Below are 15,948 nucleotides of genomic sequence, written 5' to 3'. Positions count from 1 at the left end.
GTTCAGTATGGGTGCCCTGTGCTTAGAGGGCTATTCAATAGTCAAAACATCAGTACCCAAGTGTCCTGAGTGCTTACTGATCGTTATTCTGGGTATCATTTTAATCTGAAATCCATGTGTTTTAAGGTAACAAATCATTATATCCATCTGTATGGTGGTTGGAGTGCAGTGGAACATTAAAAAACGCCACATTTACTGGGTTTGGAGAGGCTCTTCAGACCCTTTTGAAAATTGTGTATTGGGCTTGTCGGGTTGCACCTGTCTTGTTGAAAATTCCAATGCCTTCATCACTTCAGTAAATACTGTTTTTGCATTCATGTTGCATAGTCTGTTATTGACATTTTCAACTTCACAAAATTTGCCACTAGATGCTTTGTCATCTTCTGTGTGTTTAGAATGTGTGGACAGTTATAGATTTCAGCTTCCAAGGCTTAAAAACAGATGCATGTAGATTGCTTTTGATTTACTGACAGCCTATAGTTGCAAACCAGATCCAACCTGTGCTGTGGGGATTGATCCCAGCCTAGTTTTGGTAGAGTATACTGCTTACTACCCCCTGGGATTTCTGTTAGCAGCAATTTCAACCTGATTTCCAAAAAGACGCTTCAGTCAGTTGCCATTATTTTTATTCAACAAAAGTAAATATAAGGCTCATCAAAATACTTGCCTCAGGCTAAAACGTGCAGGAATCAGATGTGCGTGCATGTGAATTTGTCAAACAACCAAAACAGGAGAGAGACAGGACCCAGCCACAAAAGGCAAACAGCTAAAGGAACCGCCATTTTTCCTTTTGTGCCAGCATGTTTGTCTGTCAGCATGCAAGTATTGTGAGAAGACATAGAAGGCTATAAAGTATGACGACAAAAATATTTCACTGAAAAGCCATCTTTGCCCTGACCTTGTGTTCACACCTCCTCGCAACTAATCCAGCTTCAGCCCTCTGGTTCCCATGTTAATGCCATAACACCGAAAAAGCCTGACGGGCCCAACCCTGCAGGTGTTGAGTTTGAAATAATGTGGACAGAAGTGTTCATTCATACATTTGTGTGTGTGTGTGTGTGTGTGTATGTGTGTGTACGACACACAGACTGAATGGCAGGGACAGAAAATGAGCATGCTAGTGTCTGTGAAATAGAGATTAGTATGTGTCCATGCCAAAAATCTGTCTGTAAGGAGGAAAACCACTAAACACTGTTATGGGTCTCAATTTCTGATTCTTTCAAAATAGGACATATTACTGGAGGCACTAAGATCAAAGCAAAATCATTTTTTGCGTAATGTGCTGTTTTACTGGTTCTCATGGTGGGGAGAAAAGTAAAATCATATAGTAAAATGACCCAAAGCCTTTCCATTTTGCTCAGTGAGCCAAAATTAAGCTAAGTCAAAACAAGTGCCTTTTTCTTTGTGTTAAAACTGTTGAATTCAGTATGCCCAAGGGACAGCAAGAGCAAGGATTTAATTATTTCTCTGCATGTATTCCTCCATTGAGCGATCGAGCAGGGACATGTGTGCTTGCTAGCATGCGGAGGTCACGTAGCAAAATCTGTTTATGAGCTTGTGTGTGTGTGTGTGTGTGTGTGTGTGTGTGTTTGGTAGCGTGAGAGGCTGCGTGTCAGCAATGTGAGAACTGAGGTCCAACTCTACCTATTCCATCACTCAGCAGCAGCATGGCAGGCCCAGAGAGCAGTCTAAACCCCGGATACACAGCCCTGCCAGAGCGTCACACAGACGAGGACAGACGACTAATCCCAAACATGCTTTTTCAATCATTCTAACAGGCAGGCTTCCTGACAGCAGCCCCATCAACTCACACAGGCGCTACATGCATGTAGTGTGCCTGCCTGACCACTACAAAGTGTCAAACCATTTCTAAAGGAAAGCAGATTGAAAAGTGCTCAGAAGAGGTGTAATCAGGCTGGGGCGGTACCGCAGAGAGCACAGCATGTGAGTAACTGTACCCAGTTTTGGGGTTCCTTCCCTGCTGAGGCCACCCACGCCACAAATGTATTTGTTCCCTTATGTTGCCATAAGGCACTCTGGATAAAAGCATCCACAAAATGACATATGTTTGATATATAATTTAATTTACGATTGTTGTGTTTCTGCACATAAAACAGCTTACAGGTTTTGCTCAGTCAAACAGCTATTACATTGTGTAAACCGACAATAGAGAGTGGCAAAACAGAGAGAGACTTCCATAAAGATAAACTGAAAAATAGAAGCAGTTGCAAAACACATGTTCAAGTATCTGTTTGCATCTGTCAAGTAGGGTGTCCTAGTGGTTAGAGGGAAGGAATTCCAAAAACATTAGACTATTTAATAGAGCTGGAACGAGTTGAGCAACAAAATAATCTATCAGTAACTATTTTGATTAGTTTAGTAATTTTTCATGTGAATATTTGCCACTTCTGTCTGTCTTATATGATAATAAACTGAATATCTTAGGGTTTTGGGCTGTTGGTCAGACAAAACAAGTATTTTAAATTGACAGTCTTGGGAAATGGTCTTTTTTTGCCATTTTCTGACAACTTGTAGACACAATAATTCATCATTTAAGAAAAGAGAAAATATTACTGATAATACATCATTAGTACATTTTAACTACTATAAAACAAAAGCCTTAGTTGTTTTTTTTTAAGTTCTTGAAGCACTCTGTCCAAATTAGTGAGGATCTGATGTGGTTGTTGGCCTGGTTTTATCTCAGAGTGCTGCCAATTTATATCCACTGCTACAGTACTTCTTATTTAGTAATAAACTACAATGAAACACAGACCAAATGCAGTAAAGCCTTCATTTATTTAATTTTCTCGGTTGCACTCTGCTTCTTTCTTAAGGCTAACAATAGGTCAAAGACATGAGGGATTGCTTGTCATATGTAAAGTAGGTATTTGAAATAAAAGGCAATCTGTGGTTCCTTTATTGACGTCCATGTCTGCTTATATTATCTGCAGATGAAAAACCTATTTCGACCATATGAATAATAATATTCTACATATTTGACCCTATCATATGACATTCATTTCATTTAATGGTCTCAGCTGGATCTCTGTATTGATTTCACAGGCACAGCAGGTCTCCTGAGATTCTCTATGGATTTTCCAGCTGCCCTCCCAAATGATCCATTGTGATTTCTACCCAAAGGGCCCTGCCAGGGGAAGGCACGGAAAATGGTCATCATTTCACCATCTCCTTATGTACCTGGCTCCTGTTTTGTAAGCCACGTTACCTCATGGCTGTATTGTGATTCCAGACATTGTTTTATTGATCCCAGAGGATGTGTATCGGTCTGTCTTTGGCAGCTCTCGAACTGTGGGCATGTGTTTTAGAGATAGGGTTTCTTGCTGGAAACCTTTAACAGGTTTGAAATTAGAATGAAATAACAATGAATTGTTATTTGGAACAAGAGGGGGACAAGATGTTATTGCATTAACAGGAGCTCTTACAAGTGTGAGTGTGGCAGATGCCACTGATTGCTCCTCACACTAGATCCACTTTCAGACAAGTGATTATGTAAATTCAGGTAAGCTTTCTCTGCCCAAATGGTGCATTTATCAGCGGCTTTGCTGAATATGAAATGACTACAATGAAGTGTCAATTGATGGGGCTTCATAAACACAATCATAAGGGTGTAATCTTTGCTGAGTCTGCGTTATTGATTTTGGAGCTGTAAGATAGATAGACTGATTGTGAGAGTGGTACGAGGTCAGAGAAAAAATGAAAGTGCTAAGTCCTGCCTTTCATCAATCCAAATTATGCTTCTGTTTAAAGTAAAATAAACCCTCTCGGTAAAACCACAGAGTGTGCTGCACCTGCCACCCCCTGGTGATATCTGGCTGAAATCTATTCCAAGCTACCATGGCTTCATCTCTGTTGGTCACTTTAGGTAGCAACATGTCCCCTAATTTCATATTGATTTGTCTCCCTCAATTAAATCTATTAAGCAAATGTCACAATCACAATCAAACAATGGATTGTGTGGTTCATAAATCTTGACAAGAATATCAATATTAACACCAATATTGACGTGTTTCATCACAGTACAGTCATATAATTTAGTTTACAGCTCAAAAAACACATTTAAGCGTGAAGTACTTCACCTTACATATTTATATTTAAAATGTAATAAAAATACAGTTTTAGAAAATTAAAATGTGAATTCACAATATATTTTAATTCAAAATAAGTATTTTATTAAAGAGGAGTCTGACCTTATTCATGCCCACCACTTAAATGTATTATCAGTAAAAAATAAAAATAAAAGAAACTGTGTAGATCCTCTCTCAATACACTGTTCAGGTCAGGGTGTAATGTTAAGTGTCAAAGTGGTACGTATAGTACACGCAGTGTATGACACACATGGATAAAATCCCATTAAGAACACACCACTCTCTGTGGTGAAGAAGATAATTGTAGTGTCTTAAGCAGTTCCCAATAGATCTCTCCCCCAAAGTTGAAATGAAAATTACACCCTTGCTGTTGACAATTAGCCACCGTGGCCTCGCAGTCCTTAGTAATTGGACTACACATGATTAAGCACTAAGTGTGTTTACCCTGCTGTTGTGATGACCCTTGCCTTTGAGATTCCTCACCCCTTAACCCTCCATCCTGCATTTACTGTCTTTCAGACGTAAAGTGCATTTCTTTATTAGACTTACTGCAGCTTCATCAGAATGAACCACGGTCCAAAACCTCACAGCAATGGTTGTTTTCTTCTATGCACCCACTCATGTTAAATGTATTCACTTGTTTCACTGAGGTATATCAAGTTCTAGGTCTCCCATTATATGCTTTACAAGGTTCTGCATCTGACTGAATGTGATTTCTAAATTAATCTATGAAAACAGAGGATGAGCTCTCTAAAACCAGACAAGTCACAGCCAAAGGCCAAATCAGTTAATTGCCTTGTGTTAATTCCCAATTCTCTAAGCTAATGCAATTACTTGTGAATAGAAACCAACTATCACACTTTAGGACACAAAAAGTCATTCTCCCCCCTTCCGTCCCTCCCTCTGCTTTTTAAATGTCATAGCCTGTTTAATCTATTGAATCTATTCATAAAGCATCTTAAATGGGAGATAAAAAGTGTACCTTTCAGCTTCAGTTATCATGCCTGAGATCGTTCTAACATCTTTGTTTCTCCCCAAAAATGAAAATTTTATTTCACCGGATAAAGAGTAGAGCACGTTCAGGTCATAAAATATGAAAGGAAGATGGGGACTTTAAAAAGTAATTTTGTTGATGATGATGAAGCACCGAAAAGCATATAAAAGACAACATAAGGCTTACGTATGTACATAAGCTTAAGAAGATAATCCGAATAGAGAAGCTTGACCTATCTCTGTTATGGCTGCCGGACCTGCCTGTGTCAACAACACAAGACAACAGTCATCAGTCATAGAAGAGCAGACCCTGCCTGCCCAGTCCAATAATCAGATAAAACACGTCTGCTCGCTGGCAGCACCTCAGCTGGGGAGTTCTCTCTGTCCGCGTGGGACCGATAGACGTGTTAGGCTCTGACGGTGGGGGGACTGGGCTTTTTTGTCTGATGTGTCTGCTTGTTGGCTGAGCTGAGATACAGCTAGCCAGCCAGAGCCAGAGGGGGAAAAGAGGAAAGACAACAAATGTGTTAGTGGCTCTTTGTAGCGAGGGAAGATGATGCACACGGCGCTGAGCACATAACTACCGGCAAAAAACAGAAAACGGCCAGCGTTGGTGCAGACTAAGAAGCTCGTTTCCACTGAGGAGTGAGGGGGAGGGGGTCCTGCTGTTGATATGGGCCATGGTGGACAGACGGTGTGGGCTAGAGAGAAAGAATGGAAGAGGGGGAGACAGAGATGGACAAAAAACAAAAAGCAGATGTCACGTGGGTCCAGAGTCGCTGATAGATGTGATGTGCGGCGCAGCGCACAGGCAGTGGTTCAGGTGGAAAAGGCTTTCCTTTGTGATGCAGATGACAACGCAATCAGCCCCGCTTTGTCTCTGCCGATGGGCTCTGCTCCCAGGGACATTGAGAGGCAGACACTAATCCGGTGGGTTTGTGTTCTACGGGCGCGCTCATAAAGGCAGTGTCACAGTACCTGCGGTGTGTGTGGATGGGGGTCTCTGAAACGAGGTCTGACCTCTCTCAGGGTACACGCTCCCTCCTCCTCCTGCTCCTTCTGCCTCTCTTTCTCCCCGCGTCCTCGCTCAGTAGCTGGCTTTGCTAGGGTTGAATATTATAAGCGCCATAATGTTAATGTGTATGATTCAACACTCACATGAAGGATGTGACAGGAACACGGGTCACATCGATCAGTTCATCCCTCCGCTTTTTCGAGCGAACTCAGTTATCGTTTTCATACTTATGGACAGCAATTCTACTGCTTGGATAAAAAAGGAAATATACAGTGACAAAGACATAAAACACACTAATTCCACATAATGGGTGAGACTTCTGTCAAATTAAGGGGACTGCACAAAGTCTTCAGACTGCAAATCAGGCCTAGATGTTGCAGGGCCATTTTGATTGTGAGTGCTTACACGTTTCCTGTTATGAGTTATGTCTGGAAATACATTTCACTGTCCCCTAATGATTTCTATTCCCGGCGGCTTAGGATGAATCAAGCTCTTGCTAATAAATATGACTTACCAAGAGACTGCACATTGCCAATTAACATGTGCTAATTAAGATAGCAGGATATAAGAACATCCTTGATCTAGATTCCTGTGTGAAATATCCGAGAGGTTACATGGAGGTAACGCAAGTTTCTTCCATAAGTGTATATTTATCCAAACTACTCTCTTCTAGTCAGCAAGAAAAGACCAATACGCAAATTTAATTCCAGAGAGTTGAAGCAAACCCAAAACGCAAACGCTGAACTCCCTGAATTAATTTGTAACATCTGTCTGCAAATGTCATTAGGTAATAAACATAATAGATGCTTTCTGTAATAATGTGAAAAGGCACGAACAACCTGATATATGAGTTAAGTCCAATCTTATCTTTGTCCAGTTTTAAATTGTTAGGTTAAGGAGGGCTACATTATGCACTATAACACTGTTATAATAGATTTAGTCATACTCGTTCACTTTGTGACCATGCCATGTTTTCCCTGCTACACACTGAAACAATTATAGCCCTCCAATCTAGCGGCACACCTATCATTAAAGCACTGCAAGAAAAACAAATCTCAAGACCTCTAATTCATCTGATCTTCACTAAATAATACATTTACACATAATGCATCTTTTCACCATTCATAGCACTCAGTACCTCCAGTGTTATATAGAAACTTAGTTAAGTAGAAATGATATACGTAGCATTATTTGAAACTGATAGTTGTGGGTTGACAAAGTTTCCTACAAAGGTTCTATGCATACGCTCCATTTTTATCACTGACTCTGCAAAGAAAACAACAAACACATGTTCAAAGCGTGGACTAGTATGAAGAGAAACCTCTATCTGTTGTAGCTTACTGCCACATAGATGGAAAACATAAGCGCATAAAAACATTTTGACAATCAAGGAAAGTATTTTAAGTCAACTTGTGTATTGTGACTGACAATTAACTTAAAAAGTAAAATGGCATCTATTACACACTTTAAGAAGGATACATCAAACACTGAGAGTTGTGCAACTATCATTAACCCACGCAGGCTTTTGTTTGATATGACCAACCCTAATATTAAGTGAAAGTGGGTGGATACAGCTTTTTATCTTTGTGTGTTTAAGATTTGATGAGATTATAGATTTAGATATCCTGTCAGACTTTCTCCACCGAGTGAAACATGTATGCGCTTGTGACAGACTTCCTCACTGTTAATGCCTCACCATAATCATTTCTGGGCTTGTGCAAATATAGATTACAGCTCTAAAGTCTCTTAATTCTTTAACAGTTTCACGGATATGAACAATATAAGCAACATGGCTAATGTACATTTCACATGGCGTTTATACTAGTGCCCTTTTTAATACTTTCTTCAACATCATTTTTAAAATATTGGGTATTTTTTCAGCTTTAAAAGGTGTTGTTTTGGAACACATAAATTAAGCACAAATGTGTTTGAGTCTTAGTACAGTGTGATTTCAGGGTGTTTGCATTTATTTATTGAATATTTCCAATTGTAAAAAAAAAAAAAAAAAATACCATTCCAAATTAACACATTATAACACCAGTAATTCAGAATAATGAGCACCACTCACTCACTGTTCATTAATATCAATGGGCTACTAATGAGTTTCACTCGCAAAGTGTGTGGGCACAATAATGCCTTACAGGATAGCTACCGTTATACCTGCGAGGTAGGGCGGGAAAGAGCGAGCGGCAGAAAGTAGATGGTGAGTGCGAGTGGAGCAGAGGAAAAAGGTTAGCAGTAAGTTGTCAAACTGGCAGTGAATGTACAGTGCAGGTTACAGAGTGTCATTTAATAAATGCTGCAGCTTCTCAAGAACGTAGAAAGTCCTGTCGGTTGTTTCCCCAACTGGTGGAAAAGTAAAGGTTGTTGGTAGCAAATATCTCCCCTGTGCTTCTGACTACTATGTGTTACTAAGTAGTAAGGTTAATTATTTGACCTAGCTGCATGTCAGTATTACCTGTGTGTCTAGTTTTAAGAACTTAACGCAATTGGTTGGTTGGTTTAAGTTGTCTTGAGTTGTGACGTTTTACTACAGGTAAAAGTCAAAAGCAGTAAATTAAGAAACAGAAGGCAAATAATCCTATCTAAGATTCTGAGACTATTTTAACAGGGTTTTCCCACCATTGTATTATAAGACACACCTCCTAATCCGAATGAATGTACAATCAATGTGGGGAGCATCAAAACTAAACTAAAGGACTTTTCGCAGATCTAATGGTTGTAATAATTCCACTGTGGACTTTTTGGAGTTTTGTCTTTAAGCTTTTTGGGTGTTTTTTTAATTCTTTGCCCTAAAAAATTTTAAAACATCCGCCAACTTCCACAAACGTAGGGAAACGCTGAAATTCTCGGCTTTTCCAAACATGCATGAAGTGACTCAAACCGTCGCTGAAAGTAATTCTAGGGGAAACACTAAAACACACTCATGCTCAAGTCTAAAGCAGGACATATTTACTTTTAAATGAACCTCCTGCTTTCAGTCGCTGTTTCAGTCATGCACTGGCAGTGTTATGTTGCATATTGAAAGATTCGAAACACCTGTTGACTCAGAAAATATTTTCATTTTCTGATAGCATCAAGTAGGAGCCATATCTCACTGGCTTGTCTCTGCAAACTGAACGGGCCTGATTGCAGACCAAACACCTGTTCTTTTTTTAAGAAGCAATAAATACCGGTGTGCAAAAGTCACTCTAAATGCAGCAGATCTACAGTATATGAAAATGAGGGCATGTGAAAACTAAGAGAATACGTACCAGAAGCAAAGTGTCTTCGCCCATATAATAATATTAAGTGTTAAGCCACAAGGAGCAGTCTGCAGAGGGTTGTGCAGTGTGATGAAGATGAATATTGCTTTGGCTTCCTAAGCTATCATTCAATACTGTCTGTATTTTTAAATGTATGATAGTACTTCCCAGTGTGGTAGTTAAATACAAAATTTTGGTAAAATGATCCATAGACGCTTCCACTCTTAACTTGGCAGTGCACTTACGGAAGTTAACTTAAGCAAACTTGACTCAACAGTTATAGGCAGGAGAGAATGAAGAGTTGGCTCAAGACGGTGAACCGCAGCAGTCAAACAGCTGAAAGCATGGAAAGAGCGTCAAACAGTCCATCATGTCATGAACTGAATCCTTGGTTAAATTGGTTTAACAAGCTGGAGCCAGGAGCAACATACACAACTATTCTGCCTGCAGAGCCGGCTGGGGCAGAAACCTACAACGCTGAAATCATACGTGTGAATGTTTGAACAAATGTTTGAACAAATCCGACTTAATGGAACCATCCCTCTTTAGTTTTTTCCTGCTTAACTTTTGGATAATAAACTTTGTATAACAGCATTCTTTAACCCCTATTTGACCATGGTCTAGGTCTGATACGTACAGTGTCCATAACAAAGCATAGCAGCTCAGTACTAGTAACCTTATGCAATGCAAGATTTTCTTAAGCAAAGCAGTGACACTTCTGCATTAATCTCACCCTAAAGGTAGCCATAGATGTCTCTGAAATGTGACACCCCCCTTCAAATGAAACAACTGGTACCAGCACTAATTGAAATTTTGCATGCAAAGTGACAATGCCCGGGCCCTCGGCAGCATGGATTAAGGCTTGAATAGAGACAGATTCTTTGTGAAAGCCTACTGTGGCGGTTGGCGTGCAGGCCAGCTCCCTGCATCTGCTCATTGGGTGGACTGAGAAAACACCGGATTGTATACGGTCGCTCATTTTACCTTTATCTAATCCCATTTCGGAGCCCGCCTTCGTCTGTCTTTTGTTACTCTTCCACAAAACATAATGCTTCCATGTTACACTCACACGTCTATTCCTTACAAAACAATTCCGGTCAAAAACAGCTACCGAATTTACATATGAAAGCATCTTTACCAAACTTGGCAGGATTTTCGAAACATTAACAACCATACTGTGCCTTGAACTGTCAAGACTGCCTTATATCGTGTGAGAAAAATGGCACTGAAAGGGTTACGCAACATACAAATATATTAAATTTACTAAATTAAATCAAAACAAAAAAACTTCAAAATGTAAAACATCAACTTGGCCGGTGTTTGCCAGCTTTCGACTGACTGGGCTCCAGTGCTCAACAGAGCGCTGAAGGAATGCAGCGCATACTGAAATGCAATCAAATCTGCTAGACATTTTTTAAAGACTCCATGCTGTGATCTCATTCTACCCCACTTCACCATCCTCTACTGTGGTTTCAGAAAATGTTGTATCAAAGTGATCCATCATCCTGCTGACCCTAACAACAACTTGCATACAAGTCCTGTAGGAGGGTCGTTATTGCATCACAGCCACACCAGTCCTCCCGGAAAGCGTTTGCTGTGTGTTTGCACAGTACAAACTGTAATACCACAACACAAGGGGGGCGAAAACCGAAAAGCCAAATGATCCGTCTAGTAAATTTCATCTCCTCTGAACAATACAGGCTACTACAATTTTATGGCCGGGGATGAATCTGAGAATTTCCACTCAACAGAATTAGATGAGCGCCGTTGTTAATGTGGCTGTCAACTAAGCACTGATGACAATGAATGGGTAAACTAATGAAGGGATAAATCCACAGTGTTTTTTCATAGACATGTTTGACATAGCTAAGCTAATTTCCTTGGCAGTACTACCTCCATTAATTTTTGAAAAGAGCCTGTCTGTTCCTGTTAGCTAAACCAATAAGAGGTGACATCAACGGCAGCTTACATTAACAGTAATCAGCAATATAGAGTTGTTTTCCACGGGGTAAATGAAATGCCTTTGAAAAATGGTCGAACGGCATTTATAGTTGTCCAACATGGCGACGTTACTAAAGACAGACACGGGGTTGTAGCCTGAATTCTTTACACGCTATGCAGTGTTGAAACTATTCGCAAAATGGATACTTGGGACACAGCTTGGATTTTCTTAAGTTTGGCCCCACTTTTAATCCTCTAATCCTCTCCAGTATGCTCTCGGCCTGATTCATTGATTATATGTATAACAAGTAGGTATGCTAAGAAATGTGTGACTTATGATTTATTCACTACTACACTCCATTCACCTTTCCCACAGTAAATACAGCGATCAATATGATGCAATGGAACATTTAGAAGGTAACGTTCGTCAGTAAAGTAAAAACAGAACTATGCGAAGACGTCACTCTCTATTAAACGAAAATAACAATGGAGGCAATGTAGTGTCCCGGACTTAAACGTGTCAAAACGATCCACTAGAGGGTTTCTCTTTTCTGTTGCATGCTGGGATGTTTTTTTTTTTCAGAATACAGCTGCAGTGACCTCTTTTTCAACCCTTTATTTCTCATACGTAAGCCATCCCTGCAATTTCATTGGATAGTCGACTAGGGTGATTCACAGGGTAAAATGGAGGGGGGGGCTGTGTTGGGTTGGCGACGGGACTAGCTGGTTTCCAAAAACCCCAAGAGGCCCGAAAGGTACTGCAACATGCAAACTGTGTATCTAGTGTAACACTGAATATCATATCTTAAAGGAGCAAGAAGTGTACTTTGAAACAACTATCTGAGGGACCGTGCCCATTGGTATTTGAGGCACTGTACGCTCTCAGCTTACACATACGCTTCACAGTGGATTTTACATGTAGACAAGCAAGTAACCATGGCCATGATTGCATTTAAGGGAGACAGAGAAAACAACGGGAAGTGGAAACACTGTAGTGTGAATCTGCTGTTATTTTTGGCATTTTTCACATCCTGTGGTTTCTTGCTCTTGGACAGAACAGCACGGATAAAATCAAAAAATAAATAACCATTAAAATAGCAATCGAGCGTGATGATATCAGTAATTAAAAGATAACAAATCATATTGAGTATTATGTACATATATATATATATGGGATGACGATATACAGTTACATATTATGAGATTTGTAATGTGTGTTTTTTTCCCCTGAATATATTATAACTAAATCTGGTATTCAGTGTTGATTAATATTCAGTATATTATAAAAAAATTAGATGTGGGACCTGACAGTATAATTTATGCAGTTTGAATATTAACACATCTGATTGGTTTCAGTATGCTTGCGAAATGTTCTAAGATACAATTAAAGTAAACTGGGCAATATATTTTTTATACATTCAAATAAAAATGAAAACAATTTATGGATTGTATGAGACATTGTTGCCTGTGTTTGTATGATGTATTTTAGTGCTGAGGCTAAATATAATTTACCAAAATAATAAGGTTGTCCTGGAATGATGTGATCAAACCTTAAATTAAAAAAATTCAAAGCTGTGACACGAATTTTAAAGCTGTCAATGTGAACTATAATGTAAGCCTTCAAGGTTGTTTTTCTAGGTCTTGGATATGTGACTACATTGAAACCATAAACCGGAGCAGTCAGCAGAAGTCTGTGCCAGTCCTACATTGGACCTGACAGGTCCGTCAACCTTTGCTACACACATTGGTGATGGTATTACACATGTACAAAAAGATCTTACCCTAAACAAGCAGCTAAATATTTTTTTTTTCTTTTTTGTTGTTTTATCCTGCGGTTGCATTTGGTTGAGTTTTTACATACTTCCTTAGCTCCACCTGTAATTATGAGGTTTAGTTAAACTGACCGGAGGAAGAATACATGTTTGTTTTCTGACAACATCCTAAAAAATATAAAAATAGCCTGAATAGATGTATGACTGGGCTGACACTTTCCTCTTCTTCAGTGTGCAGAATGTCTCCTGTCCTGTCACAGAGCAAAAAATGAGTCCAGTGACATGAAATCACCTGCAAATTATAATTCAAAGCTCAGACTGAATCCACGTAAATTAAAAAGAACCATGACAAACATCTTTCTAAAAAGATTAAAGGACACATTACCACAATTATATAGTGCCCAAAGGTACCAGGGGTCTTAATACTGTAACAATAAGCACAATAAGACTACTATATTAGTAACTCAGCACAGACATACTACTGTAAACACTATTAGAGATTATTATTCACCATTCAACCTGTCTCATTGTGTGTTGAGCCACGCTGCCTGCCTGCTGCCTATTACTCTTTAGCCAAGCTTTGCGTACAAATGACTGGGGGAGCATACAGATAGACCTTTTGCAAGTTACACAACACAATTTCCAGCATGCATATTTGCGCATTTAGTCTCAGACCCGCTGTGGTAAAAAGAAAAGGCTTTAAAGACACGTCCTCTTGTTTTATTTTTTTGTCACCAACTGAGAGGAAACCGGTGACACACCTCCACGGACACACAGGAGGCGACCCACCTGACTGGGATTGAACGTTTTCTAACCTGCTTATACATGAAAAGCAGGATTTTTATTTTATTCCGTAATTAACGCCATTAGCGCACACCAGCATCCGGATACCTGCGGAGATGCGGGAGCGTGTTTTTGTGTCCCACCATCATCCATCCCTCTGCCTGCTGCTTGGAGCCGCGCTTACATTGAAGCACTATAAAATAAAATAAAACGCCATGGTACAACACATTAATTGATATTTAAGGGGGGGTTTGAGGCGTGATTAATTCCCCCGTGAGCCCTTTCTATGATTACACTGAGCAAACACTCACGCGCTTTGTCTCAAAACTCAAAGCCGGCAAGATGATGCGGCTTTAACCGCAAATGCTTACCTTCAACAGCTATTACGGCCGGTATGGTCCATAATATCCATAGAATATCCATCATTGGTCACTTATAACGCCCAGACATTCAAATAAAATACGTCCCGAAAGCCATTGACAGCAAAGGCAGAGAGGGGACAGGCGGTCCTTCACCTCCAATAGAGCGATCTCAGATAGCTGGGAAAGCGAACTCAAATCTGAACCAAGTTTGGGCGAAACCAAAAAAACGATAGACAGAGGGGAGCACCGAGCAACGCAGAAGCGCTGCTACGCATTTCAGGGCCGCCTTAATCCAGCCAGCCTCACACAGAACATATACAATATCTCTGTGTGTATTTTTAATGCTAGGCGGTTTAAAATGTTTGAATTATTGATGCAGCCGCACGTCAAGAGGATCCTTCATCCCCTTCAAGAGCCACTTCAATGTACCCCGCTGTCAATCACCAAGGAGGAGGACAGTCCACACGGCCTTACCTAGTGATAATTAAGTGTTTTGGGACCATGTGGGGCATTTATAAAAGATGGAGCAACTTATTCTCACTGCCACACGGCTCCAAATGAAAATACTGGTTATTCTTTTGTCAGACGAAGCTTAAACGTGTCTGCGGGGCTCTCTATGGGGCTCTCTATGAGGCTCTCTATGAGGCTCTCCATGAGGCTGTTATGGGACTTTTGGCGCTGTCACAGGTGTCGAACACGGGAGGACAATTAAAGTAAGTTAAACATTTTTCTTTTCCATTTAAACTTCCAGTATTTTCAGTCAAATGTGTTATTACTTTACCGTTTTCCTACTAAACCTCCCGCCAGGCCTTGAGGAATTTTTTTTTTTTTTCCTTCGGGGAAAATTTATGCATAACTGTAAAAAATGTCAAGTGTATTCATATTTTTATTACAATTATATACTCAAATAAAATGTTATTGTTGTTATTTTTCTTAATCTGTTCATTTTTTTCAACCAATTGTAGGTTTGGAGTTTTAAATGATTGATTTATTGATCTATATCGATATAATTTATTTATATTTATACATTCTACCATTGGTGATATGAATTAATAATTAATTTATTTGGTTGTTTAGCATGTAAAAATACTAATTTGACAACTCTCTAGCAAGAGTATATACGTGTAATTGTATACACTGCTGTTGTTTTGAAGATTACAACTATTTAAAAAAAATGACCTTGTAAGCTATATATAATATTTTAATTAAATATTTTATTGATTTTATGGCGTTTATACATAAAATACTACTTTTTCCCCAACACAAGGAATGAGTGATGTTTTAAAGCTTGACCAAAGTGTTCTGCTAGTAAAGAAAAACTATAGGACAAACTATGGGAACTGGTCTTGGTTATGGTACCTGCTGTGAAATATTACAGTCTGATAAAATAGTGCAGTCTGGTATCAAAGTGAAGTTGATAAGTTACAATTCATTCTGATTATAATAGTCAGCATAATAGCTGGGTTTGCTTCACTCACTATAAAACATTCATGAAGTGATTCAAAATAATTGTTAGGTCAACTTATGACTTGGCAAGATACAATAAAATAATACAATAAAGAAGTTACTTTACTGTTGCTTAAGTGGCCCACAGTTTATGGCCATTGATGATATGAAATTCAATTGAAATCAATAATAAGTAATAATGTTTATATTATGATACATTTAACTTTGACTAGCAAGAAGGAGCGCTTTTCGAAATATGTACTCAGTTATTCTTTTCAGACTCAG

General features: G+C 39.3%; 1 protein-coding gene across 1 annotated transcript in view; it reads right to left on the bottom strand.

Moving 5' to 3' along the window:
* Positions 1-14,357, bottom strand: part of ephb2b (eph receptor B2b) — a 115,324-nt gene extending 100,967 nt beyond the window's left edge. Inside the window, exon 1 of the mRNA XM_035662726.1 lies at positions 14,227-14,357. Coding sequence (XP_035518619.1) covers positions 14,227-14,281 — 55 coding nt within the window. The 5' untranslated portion in view covers positions 14,282-14,357. The remainder of the gene's footprint in view (positions 1-14,226) is intronic.
* Positions 14,358-15,948: the final 1,591 nt, after the last annotated feature.

Source organism: Morone saxatilis, unplaced genomic scaffold, assembly GCF_004916995.1.
Source record: "Morone saxatilis isolate NCDOM2014 unplaced genomic scaffold, NCSU_SB_2.0 Contig18, whole genome shotgun sequence".
Taxonomy (NCBI): domain Eukaryota; kingdom Metazoa; phylum Chordata; class Actinopteri; family Moronidae; genus Morone; species Morone saxatilis.
The sequence above is the reverse complement of the archived record's forward strand: the minus strand, read 5'-3'. Positions and strand labels throughout refer to the sequence as shown.